Here is a 22,106-nt window from a genome sequence, read left to right on the forward strand (position 1 = left end):
GCATGACCACTATAGCCATAACAAAAATAATTTAAAACAATCACGGTCGATACCTTCTCCTTTTTAGAAGTAGTTTTTTATTTCATTGACTGAAATGTTTAGCTCTAGTAAATTAATTATTCTTCTAAAATATCATCATTCTTTAAAGACTACTCAACAAGTTACCTAATCATAAATGATGTGTACATGGTGATATTTTGAATGTATTATTCTTTTAAAATTTCATCGTTCTCCGTAATGAACTGATAATCCTCATCTGATGGAAGCATTTGGAGAGAGTGCTCGGGATCTTTCTTTGAACTCCTAATCATATAGTTTACGGACGTGGGTTAGATTTTCGAATGGAACGGCAGGAAAAAATTGCTTTAAAGAAAACCTTAATGGCGAAGTGAATATTAAATATCGATAACTCTACTTATGGTCAATTGACTAATTGTAAGTTCCATCTTAATAACATTCTTCACAAAACTATATGGCTTTGCTGACGGTGTTCATGACGTCGAGTGAATAACAGAGTTTGCGTTAGAAGCTTTGATCAACTAAACGAGAAAGTTGTGCTAACTATGTATCGGGTAAGGGAAGACGAGTTGACTGTAGTGACAAAAGCAGTGTTGGGAAACTCTTACTCGCGAGTTAAAAAATACTCACTCACGTACTCGTTTGCGAGTAATACACGCGCTGTGAGTTACTCATTCATTACTCTTACTCACGCGAGAGTATGACGTCTTAACTCACTACGAGTAAAGAGTAATACTCGCAGTGAGTATGACGTCATTACTCTCGGGTGAGTAACAGTTGCGCTATCGACTTGTGTATTGTGATATGTATTTTTTGAGCATGAATATTTAAACATTACTGAATTTAAAGTCAGTTTTCAAACATGGATCAATAAGTTATAATGGCGAAAGTTTGTTTATGTTCAAATATTTTTCAGACCATATTCATTCTTTTACGTAGTGACAAAAATTATAAAACCGATACTTTTTCTGAATACGTTTATGTTATTGATATTGATATATGAATTTGAATATCAATATTAGTAACATTGATGCATAATACATACATTTTGATTGCGATTGACATCTTGCCCATTTGACATGTTAAAATAAACAAGTAGGAACATGTTCAAAATAAATATAACATATTATGATATATTTTTGTTTTATTATTTTCTGTGGATAACAGTGTCTAACAAAATTATGTTATAATGAGATATGTAAATCATATTCTGATAAAATTCTATTTTATTTTTGTTATATGCCTCTAGTCGGGAATTAATAGTTTCTGTCCAAGACCGAATGTATGTAACGATAAACAATTTGTGATCAAAAAAATGTTTGGGATTTATTATATTTTGCTTGGTTTCTATAATAACAATAAATAAAGGAGGACCTTTGACGAAAAGTAAATTATTAGGAGAAACTATAAGGGATGGTACACAAATTATGTCACGCTAAATTGGGACTTTTTCACTTTGCTTTTACTTTGCCGTTCAATTATTCCGCAAGTATAAGTGACATTTCGCTTATACTGAAAGAAAATTCGGACGAGAAAAACCCCCCATGCCAAAGTGAATCATGGAAGTGCCCAAGTGGCTGTAGCCGTAACCTCGTTTGTTTTTGGCCACCAAACAAGGGAAGCGTAGGCTATTCTAGGCCGAACGATTGTTTTTATATATCTACATGATCATATTAGGTTGTAGGCCCCACTTTTTTCCACAGGTCTTTGAGCAGACGCACAGAGAATTGAGACCTTTATTTACCACGTTTTGAAGACGTGTGTTCCAATTGAGTTTAGCATCAAGCGTAATGCCAAGGTATTTGACTTCATTTGAGTAAACCAATTGTGTTTGATTAAGGAAAACAGGTTGCAGCTGTACCTTTCTGCGCTTTGTGAAAGGAACAATCGTAGTTTTTGAAGGATTTATCCCCAGTTTCTCTTTCAGACACCAGGAGAGCGTGTAATCGAGAGCTGATTGCATTCTTGCAAGTACAACGCTTTCAAATTTGCCGCGTACAATGATGACAACATCATCAGCGTAGCCAGCAACCTCGAATCCTCTTTTTTCCAAGCTATTAAGAAGATCATTCACCACTAGAGACCATAGCAAAGGTAAAAGTACCCCTCCTTTGTGGCCATGACAGTGGCGCACGATCCGCTTAACTCGGATGAGATTCGGCGATTTGCTAGTATAGCGATTGATTTGGTCTTAACCGACGCTAGCCATCTTTGTAGCCAACTTATTACTCATGCTGATTTTGAATCATACCATGTCCCTGTTACGTTTCAAATATCCCATGAAGCGATTCTCAATACTATCAGCTCTACTTTCAATTATTTACGAGCCGACTGGAATATATATAAAATATATATTGACTCTAATCTTGATGTTAACATTTCTTTACAAACAAAACTTAATATTGACAATGCTCTTGAAACTTTAACAAATCCTATTGTTGAAGCCAGGAGCAGTGCAATTGCAAAATGTGAAGTAAAATTTGAATCCGTGATTATTGACGATGATCTTAAACTCTTGATCCGTCCTAAAAAAGTTAGGAGAAGGCAATTTCTATGCACTAGCAATCCTGCTATGAAAATTATACGGCAGGATTTGCAGAAAGAAATACAAAAAGATTTACACAATTAACACTTCAATCGTCGTGCTGTTGTATTTTGTACAACACTGGTGAAAAAACCACGCGACGACTGGAAGGTTAAGAAACAAAAAATTTGAAAATACAATTTCTCAATTGGACCCTTTTGAAAAAACCTCAGAAGCCAATACCGGCATTGAAAGAGGAAAACAAATTATCACTAACTAATTGCGAAAAAGCTCAAAAACTTGCTATGCAGATTGAAAACGAGCATAATTTTAATTTAAGACTTACTATTCCAAGAGAAAATCAAGTAATTCAGGACTTCGAAAATATTCACAATCAAGAGAATGTTTTCGAAAATTCCTGTGAGACTAATTTGGAAGAACTATTATTAGAAAATTCAAATATATGAAAGCTTCTGGCGATGATGGAATTTTCTACATCCTCATCAAGAAACTTCCAGAAAGTAGCTTATCATTCTTAGTTGATATTTATAAAAAAATATTTTAAAACCTGACAAAAATCCTGCAGAAGTTTCTAGCTATCGTCCAATCAGTTTGCTTACTTCCATCAGTAAACATTTTGAAAGGTTCATTAGGTCCACATCAACGAAAATTCAATTTTTGCCAATGAAAAGTTCGGATTCCGCCATGTACATTCGACCACTCATCAACTTTTACGTGTAACAAATTTCATTCGTTCCAACAAACCTGGGGCTATTCTAATGGTCTTGCTCTTCTAGACATAGAAACAGCATTCGACAGTGTTTGGCATTGTTTGGATTGTAAATTTTAAACCAAAATTGTAGCAATCTTCTATTGCCACGATCAATTCGAATTTATTAAGATTAACATACAGCGTTTTTGAGACGTGTTTATTCTTAGCTCAGCATTTTTTCGATTAGATTATGTTTGATAAAATATGCGTATCATGAGAATTGGACAATTGAATTTTCGCTTTCTCATTCTCATTATGGTTATCAATCCTAGAAACAAGCTAGAAACTAGTCACCAATTGATTTCATCGTGTTCTTATTCCTGATATGATCCACCCAAACACCGACAACCAACAAACTAAATCATTTCTCAACAGCCATGAAATCACCCGAATGTCATGTCACACCGAGCACCTAACAACTCACGCCAAGGTGAAGAATCGCCGAAATAGAAAATGTCACCCGTAAGGCACCGAAATGCCTCTTATCCGGAAAATAATCATTTCTTTATCCTCCGAGCAAATCTTCTTACGTCAATCCCCGACAAGACCTAAATCTCACGTTCTTTCCGCTGCTTTTCCGCACCGCACGCACACACACACACACACTCAATAAAGTTCTCTTTTTCTTTCTCCTCCCAACCACCACCGACCGACAAAAAACACAGAAATCGCAAATCTCCCTGTACAGCCGCATGTGGGAGTACATGAACTCACGGAAGCACGTATTCGTCAAGACGTACGACGAGGGAATTCGCCGGGTGCGAACGTCCAAGGGCAAGTACGCACTGCTAATCGAGTCGCCCAAGAATGACTACACGAACGAGCGGGAACCGTGCGACACGATGAAGGTCGGCCGCAATCTGGACGCCAAAGGGTTCGGCATCGCCACTCCGCTGGGGTCGCCACTGAGGTAAGTGTCCTGGGGGGGTTGTCGGTTTAATTAGTTTTTCAGTTACTCTCTCCTTTCGACGAATTTCAAATCTTCAAGAAGCTGTCAAAAAGTTTGTTTGCATTTTTTTTTTTTTTTTCAAGATAATGACATACGGTACAGATTTGTTGCAATTGACAAGAACCGATTCATCTAATGGTTGGCGATATTCGATTTATTTATTTTAATCTACCAATGAATATGATCATATACATTTTAGTACACGTGACCACTATGTACACGAAAATCTGTCTACTTATGTTCGATATGTTTCGGGAGCCTCTGGAAATTGGTATTTTCCCCAATATTACACTGTTCGAACAAAGTTTTTAGCTTTAAAAATAAATCTTTGCAAATATTTCAATGATCTAATGGATTGTTATTCTATCTGTTTTTTTACCGTCGTGCGAAAAAAAATGAAATTCGGTGGTGAATTGGGCAAAAAGTCATTTAGGCTACCGTCGTGCGGAGTGACATTGGGCCATAAAGGTAACTTTGAGCCAAGATTTTTACAGCAAACTAAAATCAGAATAATGAAAACAATGTGGCAAGCTTCAAGAATACGTTATAAATAGCCACTGGATGGTCATGGATTAGTTTTTTGACTCCCGTACTAGCCATGAGATGCATCGAAAAGGGCGGTCAAAGTCACCCCCTAGGCCCAATGTCACCCCGCACGGCGGTACTATTTTTACAGCAATCTAAAACTAGAATATATAAAACAACGCGACAAAGATACGTCAATGATAGCCATTAGATGGTTTAGTAGTTTTTTGACGTTCGTATTATCCATGAAATACAGCGAAAAGGGCGGTCAAAGTCACCCCCTAGGCCCAATGACACGCGGCACGGCGGTACTTTGAAAACTAAAAATACCATACAGGGGTCAAGAAAAGGGGATCTTTTTTTGTCTCCCCTTGAAAACTTTCAACTTCTGGAAGGGAGGGGCTTGACATAAAAGAAAATTAATATTTGTAACAGTCTAATTTAGAGCTTATTTATATGCCTTTGTTACATTAATGGACATGATTGTAGTCAACTTGCATGCAAGTTAACCCGGTTTTATGATGATTTATTTGCTGATTTACCACAGATTTCAAACTATCTATATTTAAAAAAAATACGTATTAACGAGGTTCATAATGCTTTCGATGCTAAAATCTCATTTGTTAAAAAAAATAATAATAATAATAATAAAAATATAAGAACTTCAGGCTAAGGTGACCCATTTTATATGAGAAAAATCAATCCATGAAAATATTATGTTACACTCTAAATATTCTCATTCGGCTCTCCTGAAGCTATCGTGGAAATTCGAGCGGAATCCATCAAATCCAAGGCTGGGTTGAACGAGCTGAATGTTTGTATGAAGAAAATCGATTAAATATCGGAAATAATGATTCCCTATACCGCCACACGTTTAAAATTTATTTGTGTTCAATGTTTTAATCATTTTGTGTGTTTCAATAGTTTGATATTAAATATATCCTGATGTTGAATCATTCAAAAGAAATCAAGATATGGAAGTTTCTGAGAATTCACAAAATGGTCAAATAAATCAAATTGCTCAAATACTATATTTTTCTATTGCCAGGTGACAATACTTGTAGGATTTTTTCGTTCATAAAGGTTTCAGACACACCGTGTATAAATATCTCGAAAAGGGTGCAGAGCTACTTGGGAATTCCCATGGTTAACTGTGGCATGGAGGGTTTTTCTCGACAGAATTGTCCGAAAATTTACAATAAGGAGCACTACAATACGATGCATATTGTGGCCAAATATGAGCTCAATAGCCGAAGTGAATCAAAAGTGTCATGGATAGATCTTGCTCCTTATCGTTAGTTGAGAAAATGGAAAGATTTGACAACTTGCATTGCGGCAGGTTTTGACCCCAACGAAATCAAGAATTACTGCGGAAATACTATGTGAACCGGTTCCATAATGCAGCTCTTGTAAATTGGCGCTAATCTGGTGATGTACGCGACAAAGCAAAGCCATGCTAGGTTCGATTCCCGGTCTGTTTAGGATCGTTCGTTAGAGACATTTCTTTGACATCTGTGGTCATAAAAGGGATAAAGCATAATTTTGTCTTTATTCAAAAGCTTATGAGTTTTTGAAAAAAAAAAAATGGACAAGGTGGAATGCATCTGAAAGCCTTTGACGGCAACATTGGTCTTTAATCACTAACTGCCTTGGTCATGCACATTGGCGTAGGAACAGGGGAGACAGGGGGGCCTGGCCCCCTCCAGAGTCATTCAGGCCCCCCCCCGCCACCCAGAATTTTTGATGTTAATTAACAATAAAAATTGAAAAAAAAAACAATTTAACATGAAGCAAAATCTTCTGAATCTATGTACATGACTCTTGTTATGGACAAAAATCTCTTCAGAAGTAAAGTTATTTTAGAGAAAACCTCGCTTGTCTTACACAGCAGCAGCGTGGCGGTTCTGATTTCGGCGAATCACACAACAACCGAAATTTTCGGAGATGAACCAGCCAAGGGCTGAAAATCTCCCTAATAAAGATAAATAAAATAAATAACAACCGAAAGCTCAACCGTCCGACTGTCGATCGATTGATTATTGTTTGAACTAGCTTCTTGTTGTATGTGATAAGCGCAATTTTTCACCATCTCCGTTGCAATTTGACATTTTGGCCATTTGATTCCCATTTTTTTCTAAATAGTTCAAATATTGTTGTTAAGCATGAATCAGCGTATTAGCTGTTAGCATTTAGGATACCCTACTCGAAAAGCCTGGTGATGATGATTTCCCTTATAAGAATTCACTAAAGAAATCCTTACAACTTGAACTCGAATAATGTCTGAAAAAAATAATTGAAGAACAACTTTACGAAAGGAATTTCTCAGACAATACATAGCGGGAATTGTTGTCAAAAAATAGACTTAACCTTCAAAGAATTTCGGCATAACCAAGTTTTCTTCGAATGAATGGCAGAAATTAAACCTGTAGGCGAATTACGACAAACAATTTCTTTGAAGAGAAGACATTTTCTTCCATTACTCACCAGCAAGAAATTATCTCTTTGATTTTGATTAAACTTTTCAAGTATTTTCGCATGAATAAATTTATTGCTTAAAATAATATTGACTATTGTACAAATTTTTAGATTCTAATGCAATTGTTCATTAGCCAGATACAATTTACACACTCACCTATACCAGTAGGCGTATGCTTCAGAAAGTTATGACGATTCAAATTTGTTTAAAACTGTGCATGGTGTACCATTGGTACCTCGCGTACCTGCAGGAATAAAATAGAACCTTTCTTGTTGTCCTTAGCCTCCCGCGCATCAACTTCTATATCTACCACCTTGCGGTACTAGCCTAGTTTACGAGCAACCTTAGGGAATATCGAAACTTAGGGAACTTTGGGGGAATTATGACAGGGAAGGGAGCGAGTTTGCATCTGCATACCTTGAGCGTCTGTATTCCATGTCAGGGATAGCTGATAATAGTCTGACTGCCAGGAATCAGTTTTTTTTCCCGTTGGCAGATTCAGTTCGTAGTTCATGAGTGGCTAGGCATTCCTACTAGTGGAAGAACTGCCAGTCTTCATCGTTGTCTATCGGTTCTCTCAATTACTCCGTTGAAGAACGAACTAAACTGTAGGATAACCATGGTCTTCTGGAAGCGTAGTTTGTGCGCAACTCACTAGAACATTCTTCCGGTGGCGTTCTTGACGATGGGTTTGCATTCCGAAATTTGAAAATGATGGCTAAAACTATATCTTTGATTACTCATACACATCGAATTTCAAACGAAACACTTACCAGGCATAAGTTGCAAGCATTTCACATTATTTTTCAAAGAAATCCTAACTTATCGCACTAGCTTTTGCAAACACTTATGACTAATTTATGTGATAATAATGGTTGGCACAAAGAAAATTCAAAACAAAGACGAAAAATGTTGGTATCGAAGCAGTTGTCAAACTGTTAAGCAAGTGTATGTGTGAGGTGTGAAAATCCTAACAAAAATTTTCTGCATAGTAGTCCAATAAGGTGCAAAATGCTAAATAATTTTTCAAGAAAACCTATTATTTCATAAATTATTTGATTAATTTCCTAAAGATTTCTAGCAAAATTTTTCAAAAACCTTTTGGATATTTTTTTATAGAATCTCAGTATAATCAAATTTTTCAAGGAATATTCAAGGGTGGCTTCAGAACTTTTACAAATCTCTTGGAAATTAGTAAAACAATATTATCATTCCTTCTATGTCTACTTCTTATAAGCAAATTAATTCCGGAATATGTTCCCGGATTTACCTAAAAAATGTTAATGAATCCTACAAAAGTTTCAGTCGCAAATTCTCCAAAAAATCATTGATTCTGTCAAATCTAATACAGTCAACCCTCCATGAGTCGATATTGAAGGGACCATCGACTCATGGAAATATCGAGTCATAGAACAGCAATGCTATGGAAAGGCGTTTGAGGGGGCCATCATAGTAACCATGAAATTTGATTTTTAGTATGGTTCTATGAGTCGATATCGAGTAAAACAACATCGACTCATGGAGGTTTAACTGTACTGAGATATTTCGCTGGAAGTTCTACTAGAAATTCTACTGTAATTTTCTTCAAATAATTTCCCACAAATTGTATTACAAATTCTTCCGCGAAGTACATCCAATGTGTTTCTTAAAAAAAAACACAGTTTGCGTAAAAAATGCTCCTGCTTTTTTTTAATTTTGATTTTTTGGATTATTCAATAATTAGAAAGAAAATTGTTTTCGAGAATTCTCTTGCATTCGAATCTTCAGAGGAAATTTGTTGAAAACCCCCAGGAAATCTTTTGCTTCCTAAATTAGCATAGCGGTAAAGCTATCTGTATTTTGTGCCATACGAGGGTAAAATTTCTACAGGCTTTCTGAATTCAAGGAAGCATAGATTTGAAGGATAATTTCTAAAGAAGATTGTGAAGGTACTTCTTGAGAAATTTGTTTTATTTGTAAATTGATTAGAGAGGTTTTAACTATTCTGTAATTTATCTCTAGAAAAAAGATTATAAATGATCTTCCGGGGGCCAACATAGCCGTAGCGGTAAATGCGCAGCTATTCAGCATGACCATGCTAAGGGTCGTGGGTTCGAATCCCGCTGGTCGAGGATCTTTTCGTAAAGGAAATTTTCTCGATTCCCAGGGCATAGAGTATCTTCGTACCTGCCACACGATATACACATGCAAAAATAATCATTGGCATAGTAAGCTCTCAGTTAATAACTGTGGAAGTGCTCATAAGAACACTAAGCTAAGAAGCAGGCTCTGTCCCAGTGGGGACGTAACGCCAGAAAGAAGAAGAAGAAATGATCTTCCATTGTACCATTACCTATCTATTTATACCTACTTCAACATTCTGTTGCTCTCCTTCCTTCACGTGCACTTTCTATACCCCAAAAAGCATCATTTAAAAAGATCTAAAGCAAAGTAAGTTATAGGAGTTAAACAAAATACAGAATTCTTATTTGTATGGTTTCTGATTTCTGAAAGTCCATAAGAAATTCTTCAACAAATTTTCAAAGTAATGCAAAAGTTTCCACTAAGATTTTAAATCATTCAAATCTCACATTACTTATTTTACCACATTTCATCTTCGGTAATTTTCTTAAAAAATACCAACAATATTTTCGCGTTAAACTTCTACAGTAATAGACCCTTCAAAAAGCATGTTTCGAATTTCTAAAGGTAGGAAAAATGGGTTCTTTCTGCATCAATATATTCGCAATAGTATCATGAAACTTCGGAGTTCATATGAAATATTATCTAAGATTTTATTTACAAATACTAGCAAAAATTCCATCCATTTTAACACCAGTTATTTTATACCGTCGTTGGGGGTGACAATGGGTCAAAAAGGGATATGTACGATTTATTTATTGAAAAACTATCGTAGTTTAACTCCAATAAACTTCAAATTTGGTGTGTATGTACTTTGATGGTACATCAACAACTGTTCAAAAAATTAAAGAAAAATATTTATTCACAGTGGCACCACAAGGGAATGAAAAATGACCCAATCTCACCCCATAGAGGGGGTGACATTGGGTCACTGTAATTGAAATAACTTGTTTTTGAGAATATGGTTGCAAAACCGTTCTCAGCTGAAAAATATTGATGAAATACGATGCAAACAAGACGAAAAGATATCTAAGATGTTTCACAAGTATGATAAACCCACTCAAAAGAACGATTATACCAATAAATTGAAGAGCCATGAGTAAAAATATGTAAATCCAACATTTATCGTCAAGTTAACATAAATTTTCTTGTTTTTTTTTCCTCAAATTGTCTTCAAAGTCTCATCCCCATTGCCATAAATCCTATTCAGTTTCCCTAAAGGTGTACTGAAACAGTGATTATTTTAAACCTTCGCAAATAGTTAAATATCGGTGCGACATTCCACGATCAATACATTTCAGGCAGATGTTGACGTCATAATCCCGGTATTTCAGCGATTCAACTCATTTGTACTTCCGTTAGATGTTTCTATAATTTGAAAACACTGATAAATAATTAAATTAAAAAAAAAATCCATTTGATAAAATTTTACGATGTTACTGCGCACGAAACATAGTTGCTGGTTTGAGAAGTTGTCCAAATGCGTTGCATTGCTATTCAATGCATGGAATACTCAAGTAGATTTGTTTGATGTTTCAGAGATGCTGTATTTAGAAAGAATAAACACATCTTAATGAAAAAAGAGAACACCCGGCACCGAAAAATGTCAAAAAAGTGGACTTGCAATTTCATTTACTATCGTTCTTGCTTGACCCAATCTCACCCCCATTTTTGATGTTTTAGACACCGTACCGAAAAATATGAAATTTTTGTGGAAAAATCAAATAGATTCCGGAAAATACGTGTAAAGTGTTATGAAAAGACTTTCAACCTTCTACTAATATAACGATAGAGGTTAAAGTAAATGCGTAATACTTTGTACAGAAGCAATTAAATGCTGTAATATTTTTCTAGTTTCAACATACAAGTTTATCGATGTAGTAAACAAAAACTACTATTTTAAAAATGTATATTGTGATGAATTACGAGTAATAATATGTTCCCTAACATATGAATTAATAATTTTAGTAATATCAGCGATTTTAGTTGAAATATTTCATAAATCATAATTTTCCGTTATGACCCAATCTCACCCCCTAGACCCATTGTCACCCCCATTGACGGTATTATAAAAGACGAAGAAAAAAGAACAAGAATTTTTGTAGTAAATCCTGCAAGTTTTTCTGTGAGGTACATTGTTAACAAGTTTCCAATATTTTACGGTTTAATTCTTGAATTTTACGACAGGAATTTAGTATTTTTTTCCAAACTATATTTAAGTTGCAATTATTCAAAAAATTACGAGGAGGAAAAAATATTGAGATATTCCTGGAGTAGTTTTTCGAACCAAAAATGAAGAGTGGATAAATGTAAAAATATTATTTATGGAAGAATCCTAAGATAACCATTCGCAAAAATGGAGATATTTCTAGAACCTGAAAGAATACCTGATGGAGCTCCTGGAGATTTTTTTAAAGAAGTTCAAATTGCAAAATCTGATGAAAATTTTCTTCAAAAAATTCCCAAAAGAATCGTTAGTGCGGTTAAAAAAATCTCTTGTGAATACTTAGACGAATATTTGGTAAATTTTTCCGGAGAATCTTAGGGAAACAATAATTTAATTATCTAATAAATCCCTGAACAAATCACTCGAGAAATCTTTAAGTATTCTTGCGGAAGAGTTTTTGAAAGAACAGTTGAACTATTTCAATAGGAACTTTGTAGGAAAATTAGAATTCTTTAAACATTTCTAAGTTACTACACTTTTTTATTCAATTTAGGGAAGGGATTATTGGAGTATGTTTAGGAGAAAAAAAAAATCTACAAATTGAACTTTAACACTTCACTTTTTGCAACAAATAAAATACTAAAATCACTAGTAAGGGGAGCAAAAACCTTGCTCGACACTGAAAAAATCTGTAAGTCGCAGACGAAATAGGCATATCTGTCAAGATAAGCAACATATTAGAGTTTAAAGGTATTTGCTCGCCTCTCACTAGTTTTTTTGCAAGAAGTAAAATGTTGAAGTTCATTTAGTAGTTTTTTTCTCTCATTTCTTAGTTAGGCATTTTTGAAAAAAATATTAAAAAATATTTTCGAGACAGTTTGGACGAATGCGGCATGTTACTTCTTGATTTTAGAGAAATCTAAAAAACAATTTTGTATAAAAAATGCTGATAGATCTGCGGATAACTTTTTTAAAGAAATTATGAATAACATTTTCCCAATTGATTTATTTTGGTTGCTAATGAAATTATTGTGGAATATTACGAGGAGTGCTTGGAGTAACACCAATTATTTTTTTTCTAGGAAGTCTGGATAATTTTTGCTACGTTTTTTCTTAAACAATCCTGTAGAGAAACTTTAGGAAGAATTTCATAAGAAAAGCTGTAAAAACTGTTGCCGAACTCTCTGAATAATTTGTTGAATAAATTGTTGCTTGGTGATCTTGAAGACGTTTTAGGTAAGACTCCTAGAGTTTTTTGTACTATTTTTTGGGGAAATCCTCAGTTATTCCTGAAAATCTTATACAAATTATTAATGAACAAAACTGGAGGACATTTTAAACTAACAATAAGTACGTAGAGAACCTTCCAGGAGCAATAATTTGAAGAATTTCTAAAGCATTCTCTGCCAGAAATCTTCATGAGACTTTTAAGCAAATCGATAGTGATTTTTCGTGAATTTTTCTGGTGAGATCAGCAAGTCTGGGAATGCTGTTACAAATGAATCCCAAGAAGAACACAGTGAGTTATTGAAGAAATCACTGAAAAGTACGCAAAAAATCATGAAGAAATTCCCGTAAGAATTCTCAGAGGAATCTGTTGAACCTGAAAAAAATCGTGGAAAATAACAAAGGACATTCCTTGTGAGTTTTTTTTTTTTGCTAGAAGCATTTAAGTTTTTTTTTTGGATGGATTACAGAATGAGTCTTTTCCGTAACGAAAATTGAAATTTACAAATATGACTGCTGTTCCGCGAAATAAGACAAAACAACAAATAAATAACATTAATACAAATCTGTTAAAATAACGACATTTGTGAGAATCTTGATTATTGCGACCGACATTGCTTCTGTAAAACAAGTATTTACCAGGCCCCCCCCCCTAGGCCTCCTCCAGAAAAAAAATCCCAGCTACGCCAATGGTCATGCATATTGGCCAGGCTTGACAAAATCTCTTCGACGATGCAAAAATGAGGCGATTTTGTGATTTTTCTTAAGAGTAAAAAATCAACTCAAAATTCACAACGCGAATCCTTAAATGATTCGAGTAGCGTGCATTGCATCTTTCTCTCTTGTTTTTATGTTCACATTTACTCACACTTCTAAAGGACTTTTGAGTGACCCGTTTAAACAAATTTCCTCCGTTGTGTTTTGTGTCGCATCTTCCTCGCCTGTTTTTCATTGCCTCTCATCTTAATATTGTTTCGCTCTCGCGCAAATAAGCAAAGGCAAAACAGCGTTAGAGCATGCTACCAAACTCTGGTGATGCTGAGGAGTATTATCAAACCTAATATTGACATGTCCATGTCTGTTTTTCTGTCACTCGTATTATTTTTATTGATGTTCACAATTTACCCTAAATCAAAAACTAATCGAAATTAGCCCAGCCAACAATTTAACAGCTGTATCGAAATTGGAACTGGCTTATACATGCATATATAACACCGAAGAAATCGTATTTACTGCTCAAAAAAAGGCATATACATACTAAAGTGGAGGCTATATAGAGGCATCAATCCTCGTTGCTAAACATCATCCATCAATCAACTCGTTGCAAAACGTGATTTTTTTAGCACTCGTTGAATTTATCCAACTCGGCGAGCCTCGTTGGATAAATTTACAACTCGTGCTGATAAAATCATCATTTTGCAACTTGTTGCATAAATAACTTTTTTACGATTCTAGGTAGTCATATACAATAAGGTCTTGCAAAGAAAAAAATATCTGACCGTATTCGAGCCTATGTCATTTGTCAGGTTTGCATTTCGAATCGTCATCAGATTTCAAGAAGATGCTCCCGAAAATTTATTTTTAAAAATTAGATGCACAAACAACTTTGTGATAGGTTCCAGGTGTCCTGGGGGAAGTGGTCAATATGGAACTAATCTGGAACCATACCAATGTGTCCACCAAATTTCAGAATTTGATGCATTTGGAATCATTTTAAAAAGCATTAGCTACCATGGGCACCCTACAGTATGTTCTAGGTGCAATAGGGGAAGTGGTCAATTTGAAACATATCAATATGGGCGTCAAACTTCAAGATTTTCAAGAGAGATGCTTTCGAAAGCTTAAATTTCTTTTTTTTTGCTTAGAATACATGTATAAAAACGAGAAGAAAAAAATCTTGTAACTCAGCATAGTCTTGGCTGTCAATGGTTCTGGAAATGCCTCCAAAAGTATCACTTTCAAAAACCTACAAATTTGATATCCATATCGATATGGTTCCGGATATGCTGCAAACTGTAACTTTTCCTAGGACTCCTGAATATTCTGGCAAACAGCCGGTGATTCTAAATGTGCTTCCGAAAGCTTAACTTTCAAAAATCCTCCTCCTAGTTCAATATGGGTATGATATGGTTTCGGACATGTTCGATATTGGTAATTTCCGACAGGGAACCTGGAACCTACTACAGAGTCAATACATCTAACTATTCCGAATATGATTCAGGAATCGCTATCTTGAAATTGGATGCACAGTTTGATTTGGTTCAGAATAGTATTTGGTTCCGAGTACATGATTGGAAATGCAAACTTTGACTATACGAGAGGCCCATGCTCAAAGGGGCGTAAGTGACATTTTGATCAGTTTTGAGCTAAGTACCAAAATACCTGGTGATTTTTACGTCCAACAAAAAAATAGTTAAATTCGTAGAAGATTGGCTTGTTGTTTCACCTCTCTTTCTATTTGTATGATTTAAATTTTTCACTTTAAAAAAAATATCATAGTAGATTTTTTCAGAACCAGGTTATTGCTTCTAACCTCCTTTTATATCACGAACCCAACTTTACGCAAATGGCCATGTTTTGGATGTTTTTTAACAAATCTCAGTCCGTCAACTGGCATTGAAATTTCAATTGTTTCTTGTTTCTACGAAAATTATGAACATAAATAAAACTTCCCACCACACAAGAAAAAAGCTGAGCAACATGCTTTGTCAGAACATCTAGTTATTTGATGTGGAACAATATCCTACCGGAGAGGCTTTCGGATCCAAGCAGTTACTGAGCAACAGATGAAACCGATATTGAAACAATTTCCATTGAAATACATCCTCGACGCATTTGTAATGCAACCAACCGCCTCCACGTGTTTGCTTTAGTTTTGCAGTTTTATCCTCGCTGCAATGGATATGCTTTCAACTGTTTGCTTCCTGAAACCAATGGTTTGTTTCAGTAATATTATCTCCAGCTTTAATCTTCCTATAAAGCTGTTCCGTTTGGCTTATCAAAACTGAAGGAAGGATGAGTTTCATTCACCATGGCATTGGGTGGTGGGTGGCAATTTTCCTTACTTTGTGCTTTGCGGTATCATTGCTACATCTAGCGGAAAATTGTAACATCACTGGTAAAGCTCGTGGTGGTGAAAGCGTTCCGCTTTTATCCTCATGGTGGGATAAGTTACAAGCTTCCAAGAAGCTTTAGAACAATGTGTGGCGAAAATGTTATTTCAACTAAGTGGTTTGTATCATATATAATATAGAATCAGAATTATAATTTTTAGTTTGGTGATATCAACGATTGAAACAGTTTGTTATATTGGCGTATGGCATAGTAAGCCAAATTATTTTTCTTGTCTTATTTAGAAATTTTTCGGAATTCATTAATACCGTTTTGCTACAAATTGCCGGATGTCCCATAACAGTGTGACCAATGTAGTAATGCTTTGAAATAATTTACTTTAAGTAGTTTCTCTTAGGGCATCTTTTGAATTTAGAACATTTCTTAAAGAATCCTTTTGAAGATTCGAAGATGCAAGCTTAACCTTGGGTAGGAATATCCCAAGAATTTCCATTCATGATTTTTGCATTTGTACGGATTTTTCTTCTTGTTCTTGGCATTAACGTACTCACTGGGAAAAAGCCTGCTTCTCAGCTTAGTGTTCTTATGAGGACTTCCACAATTATTAACTGAGAGCTTTCTTGGTCAAAGTTGCCATTTTCGCATTCGTATATCGTGTGTCAGGTACGATGATACAATATGCCCAAGGAAGTCAAGGAAATTTCCATTACGAAAAGATCCTGGACCAACCGGGAATTCAGGTTAAGTTCAGATAAAAATTTTGAATACTTTTAAAATTGTCAATAATAAAAATGTCTATGCAGTATATCGAACAATTTCAAAAATAGATTTTTATCTGACATCTAGAAAAAATCTACAATGATAGAAATCATTACCGAATTGCTACCATTGTTCTTATTATTCGGTTTCCACAGACTGAAATGCAACTGACCTCACCGTAACAACTATCGGATTGCGAACACTCATGAATGTCTCCGCATGTAATAATGCTAATTTCCATACGACATAAAACGCTAACCGGTTTCCGGCAGGCCCATCGCCTGCAATCAGCCTAATAACACACCACTGGAGCGCATTCAGTAACGATTACATTGTAACAATTTTCCACATTTTCAACCGTCCGGGCGTAGGCACTTCAGAGCCATTCCGATAACTTTGCTTTGTTTTTAGTGAAATTTATGGAAGCATCCCCCCTTTGTAAATTCCATACATTCTACAATCGAGCATGGCCGGCCAGCGTTGTTGCTTGTTTGCTTGACTGCAGCAGTCACATCATTAATAGGGTAACGTGGGGCAAAGGTTGGAAACTAACTTTTCGCAGAAGATGGCTACTGAATTGAAAGCAATTATAATTGCTTCCATAATGGAATTTGTTATGAACAGCTGACCATTGAAGGTGTCGAACCCATACAATGTAGGCAAAAAATTGCTTTCTCGTGTACTGAAAAATGCCCACTGCATACTTTTGCCCTGTATTACCCTACTGGCTGCATCTGGAACAGGGGGCTCGCTCCATTGAGGTCGTTCATTAGCCCTGCAGGCAATAAAGCAGCTCCAGGTTTTTATTTATTTGCCATAAAATTTGAATTATTGGAACCCTGAGCTAATCTGATTAGGAACCGCGACGCGGCGTACACGGACACGTTAACTCTGTCACTCTTTCCCGTGAGTCGAGTCGTGACTAGACCCGGGCTGAATTCTTGGTAGCTAGTACCGAAAACCATTGCTCATAATTTGTCATTTCGTGCAGTACCCTCTATGCTAGTTAGGATGGCTGGGTTTATAACAAACGATTCGTGCCAATGTGATTTGGCATGATGAATGCCATTTGCGTTTTTCGTGTGACTCGTACTTCTCTTTGTTTGATCCTCTCCGGGCACTACCGGCCGCCATATGATTGCATGGACGGGAAGGGTTTTGTGTTATGGTACAGCTTGTTTTTTGTTTGCCGAGTGGTGAAAACCGGTTAGCTGTTTTTGTATGAAAACCAACTTGTACTGCGGTGATGGATGCGAAAATAACTTTAAGGGTTGTTTCTGTTAAGAGTTTGGTCTCACGCACACGCAGTATTGTCATCATGTTGAGACGTCTGGAGTCTCATGAGACAGCGTAGCGTATATGATGAATACTATACCTTAAAGCATTGCAAAAAGTAATTTCATATTATGCATACTTACACTAAATTAGAAGCTCAGGAATAAACGATTAAAACTTGTTTTTAAAACCATTTGTAATTTAACAATATTCAAAATCATCCTAAGTAAAAAAATACATTCGGAGATCTTATATAAGGTAATATAATGCTTTTTTGGCGATTATTATGGATCACCATTGGTTTCATTTAAGATGGCTTTTCAACTTATTGCCTTCGAGCCCAAATGAGAAATGGAAGAATTTCGGAAATATGCACTCTTAAAATTTATATTTATTGCATTGGATTACATATTATGTCAAGACGTTCGGTCCCTAGTGCAGACGAACAAGGAAAATCAAGCGAAGTATTTGAAAAGGATTTTATACAAAACATAAACATTGAGAAGGTTATGTGCAATGCATCCATGCCATATTCATTATTTCAATTTTAATCCGCAGCATTTTTTTTCTTATTGATACTTCTTCTGGATAGTATGATACTCTTTAACCTGATTTAGATCATTACAAAACTTATAAAATACAACAACTCGTGAAAATGAGTAAATTCAAATTTAATTAGCAGGATGGCCCTTTTACCCCTTACACTCCGTCTCTTCCAGTCTGCGTTTTTTCTCCCGAAAGAGGAGGATCTGCTGCTGCAGTTTCTGTCTATATAACGTTCCACGTTCTGCCGAGTCCCTTGGAGCAGCATGACCGCCCACGCTGCATTCTTCTCCTCCAGAATCTGCCTACATTCCTCATTGAACAAATCGTTCAGTCGACTCCGTCCTACGTACCCGACGTTACTCCAGCTGCATTGGTGATGGCTGCTTTCACTGTTCACCAGCAGTCCTCAAGAGGGGCTTCATCCAGCTCACCCTCTTCCCGTAACGCAACATCGAGGTGCTGCGCGTACTCCGTTGCGACTTCTGGTTGCTTAAGCCGCTCTAGATAATACCGGAGCAGCCGTCGGTACCGTACGTTGTTAACGACGATAGGTCCTGACGTCGATAATGTCGGAGAAGTGCCGTCCATCAATCAGAATGTGGTCGATTTGTGATTGCGTATGCTGTGGCAAACTCCAGGTGTATCGGTACGGAAGCCTGTGCTGAAAGTAGGCGCAACGAATGGCCATATTCTTGGAGGCGGCGAAATCGATTAGTCGTAGGCCGTTTTACGTTCGTCAGCCGATTTTCCAATAGACGGTCTCAATCCCTGTGAATAAGTAACAATCATATGGTCGGCGTTAAGTCAAAGTGGACCAAGTGACATTTTTCATATTTTGAGAAAAATTGAGTTTAAAGTCTAACGCTCTGTAATTTTTCAACACGTTTAAATTTTGGTTCAATATTTCTACACATCTTTGTGTTACTTTGAAACAATATATATCATGAAAAATCATAATCCAAACCTCCGATAGTATGATTTTTCAATGGACTATGTGTACTTGGTCCACTCTGGCTGAACTAAAGACCACGGTTCAGTGAGTTGGTTCACTCTGACTGAACAATTTCTAGGAAAATAACAATCATTCAATGGCATGGTCAAACTGGATGCATATCTCAAATATAAACAGATTATCAAGACCCTTCAACACCAGTATCGTTAATTCTTCAATAATCCATATCGCCAATCCCAAAATCAGTGGAATTATAATAGCATGAAAATTAATGTTTTGCAGGGTCGAGCATTGAAGACTACAAATATTCAAATATGTGTTCAGTCAGAGTGGACCAAGTGAAAATCTTGAGTCCGACCGACCAAAATACAATGGTACAATAAGCGGGTTCTAGCACATTCCATACATACATCATAGAACTACCATAAACTTCCTTCGGACTCTGAAATTGACTTAAAAAAGGCAATAATCAATCAGTTTATTGCTTTTCAACACTTGGTCCGCTCTGTCTGCACAGGAATTGTTGCAATTTCTGACCACCCATCCAAACATGGTAAATGGTAAAAATCAAAATCAAATGCATCGAATTGAGTAATATTTATAAATTTCTATTAATAGATAAAGTAAAAATCATCCGATATCGAAAAATCTGACAAATCTCTTGAAATGATTTTGATTTCCTCGCATTTCTCAGCACATTGATCATTTTCGTTATTGTGGTAATAAGCACTTGGTCCACTCTGACTGCACACTTTTATCGATATTTATTGATCATCCAAAGTAAATTTGTTACGTATCTCTCGCAGTTTACAGCATTCATCAAATCTGGTCAAAGTGAAACGGAGGTAAGGTAATTTCGCATTTAATGAGAGAATAATCCAATTTTCCCAAGTTTTGTACTTGGTCCCCTCTGACTTAACGCCGACCTTATCAGATAATGAACTAAAAAATGTCCAGTCTACGATTCCGTCACAAGCCATAGCGACGGAAAAATAAAAGAAAATTTGAATAAAATCTCTGTCATTGTCTCGTCGTTCGATGGCAGTGAGGGAACATGTACGTGAAAGTCGCACAACACCCTCTATTTACATTGACGCAGAGCGTTAATGATAAATCATAAATTTAATCATGAATAATGATTAATGATTATGATTAATCAAAAATGTTAATCATTAATCATAACAAATCAAGAGTTAATCATCAATCACTAATCATAATCATTGCAATATTATGTTTTAATCATTAATCATTAATTATAATCATAAAGATCGCTAATTTTATTCAGTAATCATTGTCTTAATGGTAAGTCAAACATTTAATCAATCATTAAGCAAAATTTAACAAATTTTACAACATTGCCTTCTAAATTATAAATACATTTTGCATTTCTTATATCTTGTGACACGAACAATGAAAGTTATGCCCAAAAAACGTGCAAATCCAACCAAGTACAGCATGGGTTTGCTTTGTATTGGCGGACGTATCATCAGACTAAAAAGGACCCTTAAATATTTTCTCCATGTAAGACGGTGCATTTCTCAGTTGTATTTGATCCGAATCCTAAGACGGGGTTGGAAGCTTGTGAGTGGTACCATTCAACATGAAGGATTGCTGTTTATAGGGGCAGATCACTAAATTTCGACCTAGCACTAGTTTTTTGGCCGTTTATAAGATTGTTGCATTCTTTGTATGAAAATCCGAAAATTGGCACAACGTTTTCGAGATCAAAAAAGCTTTACCCTCTTCGTAATGCATTTTGTAGAAACATTTTCATTTTTTTTTTTGAGTCGCGCCATATGAGTCTACCCCCTCCCCCTTCAAGCATTATGTGATTTGTGGACGGTGCCTTAGGAAGATGCTATTTAGTTATTACTTTTATTAATAATCATTGATTGATGGTTAATCATTACAAGGCTAATGATTAAATACCCAAAAGAATGAATATACAAAAAACTGGATACATCTAAACAAGCCAATTCTTCCGAAAAATCTAATATCTAATACATCAATACATCCCTGGAGAATGAATTCCATGGATTGGTTTGAATTTAGCTATGGAAAGCTAGGTTTCAGAACTACGAATATAGTGCTTCACTTTCATTTTGGAAGATTTTTTGGAGTATGATTAAACAACTAATTGAATTTTAACATTTCACTTTACAAAAAGAATACTTAAAATCCCTAGAAAGGCGAGCAAATACCATTAAACTTTTGTATGCATAATAATAATATAATCATTTGATAAGCAGTATATTAGAGTTACCCGGGGTTTGCTCGCCTTATTAATGATTCTTTCAGCACCAATATTTAAATACTTTCCCCGAGAAATCGACACACCAACCCGGCATATGTTCCTGTTTATCAATAACGCTTGAAACTTCCGTTTAAAACTAAATAATTCATGAAGTTGAATGTGTCGCAAGCTACGCTTCACAAAGCCAATTTATTGACCACTACCTCCAAGATACTGCCTCTTGAACCAGAGCAATTAATCACGATTTGCGATTAAAAACTGTGATTAATTTGCCATAACGAAGTTCAAAAGATTATTATGTTGGATTGTTTGTTAATCATCAGTAATGATTCATTACGCAACGCTTTCTCATTACGCAACTGATTTGAGTTGGGTAATGTATTTTTACAAAACATTTTTTCTTTCAGAAATTGTAAAATGATAGTGAATGCATTCCGACATAATTTCTGATACCCTCAAGTGGTCTTCT

At 35.7% G+C, this 22,106-nt stretch overlaps 1 protein-coding gene across 2 annotated transcripts in view; it reads left to right on the forward strand.

Annotated features, from left to right (window-relative positions):
• The window catches only part of LOC5569846 (glutamate receptor 1), a 659,974-nt gene that overhangs the window by 629,560 nt on the left and 8,308 nt on the right, over positions 1 to 22,106 (forward strand). For both annotated transcript variants that reach the window (XM_021840615.1, XM_021840616.1), the window contains exon 10: positions 3,980 to 4,224. In XM_021840615.1, coding sequence (XP_021696307.1) covers positions 3,980 to 4,224 — 245 coding nt within the window. The remainder of the gene's footprint in view (positions 1 to 3,979; positions 4,225 to 22,106) is intronic.

This window comes from Aedes aegypti, chromosome 2 (genome assembly GCF_002204515.2).
Source record: "Aedes aegypti strain LVP_AGWG chromosome 2, AaegL5.0 Primary Assembly, whole genome shotgun sequence".
NCBI classification, from domain to species: domain Eukaryota; kingdom Metazoa; phylum Arthropoda; class Insecta; order Diptera; family Culicidae; genus Aedes; species Aedes aegypti.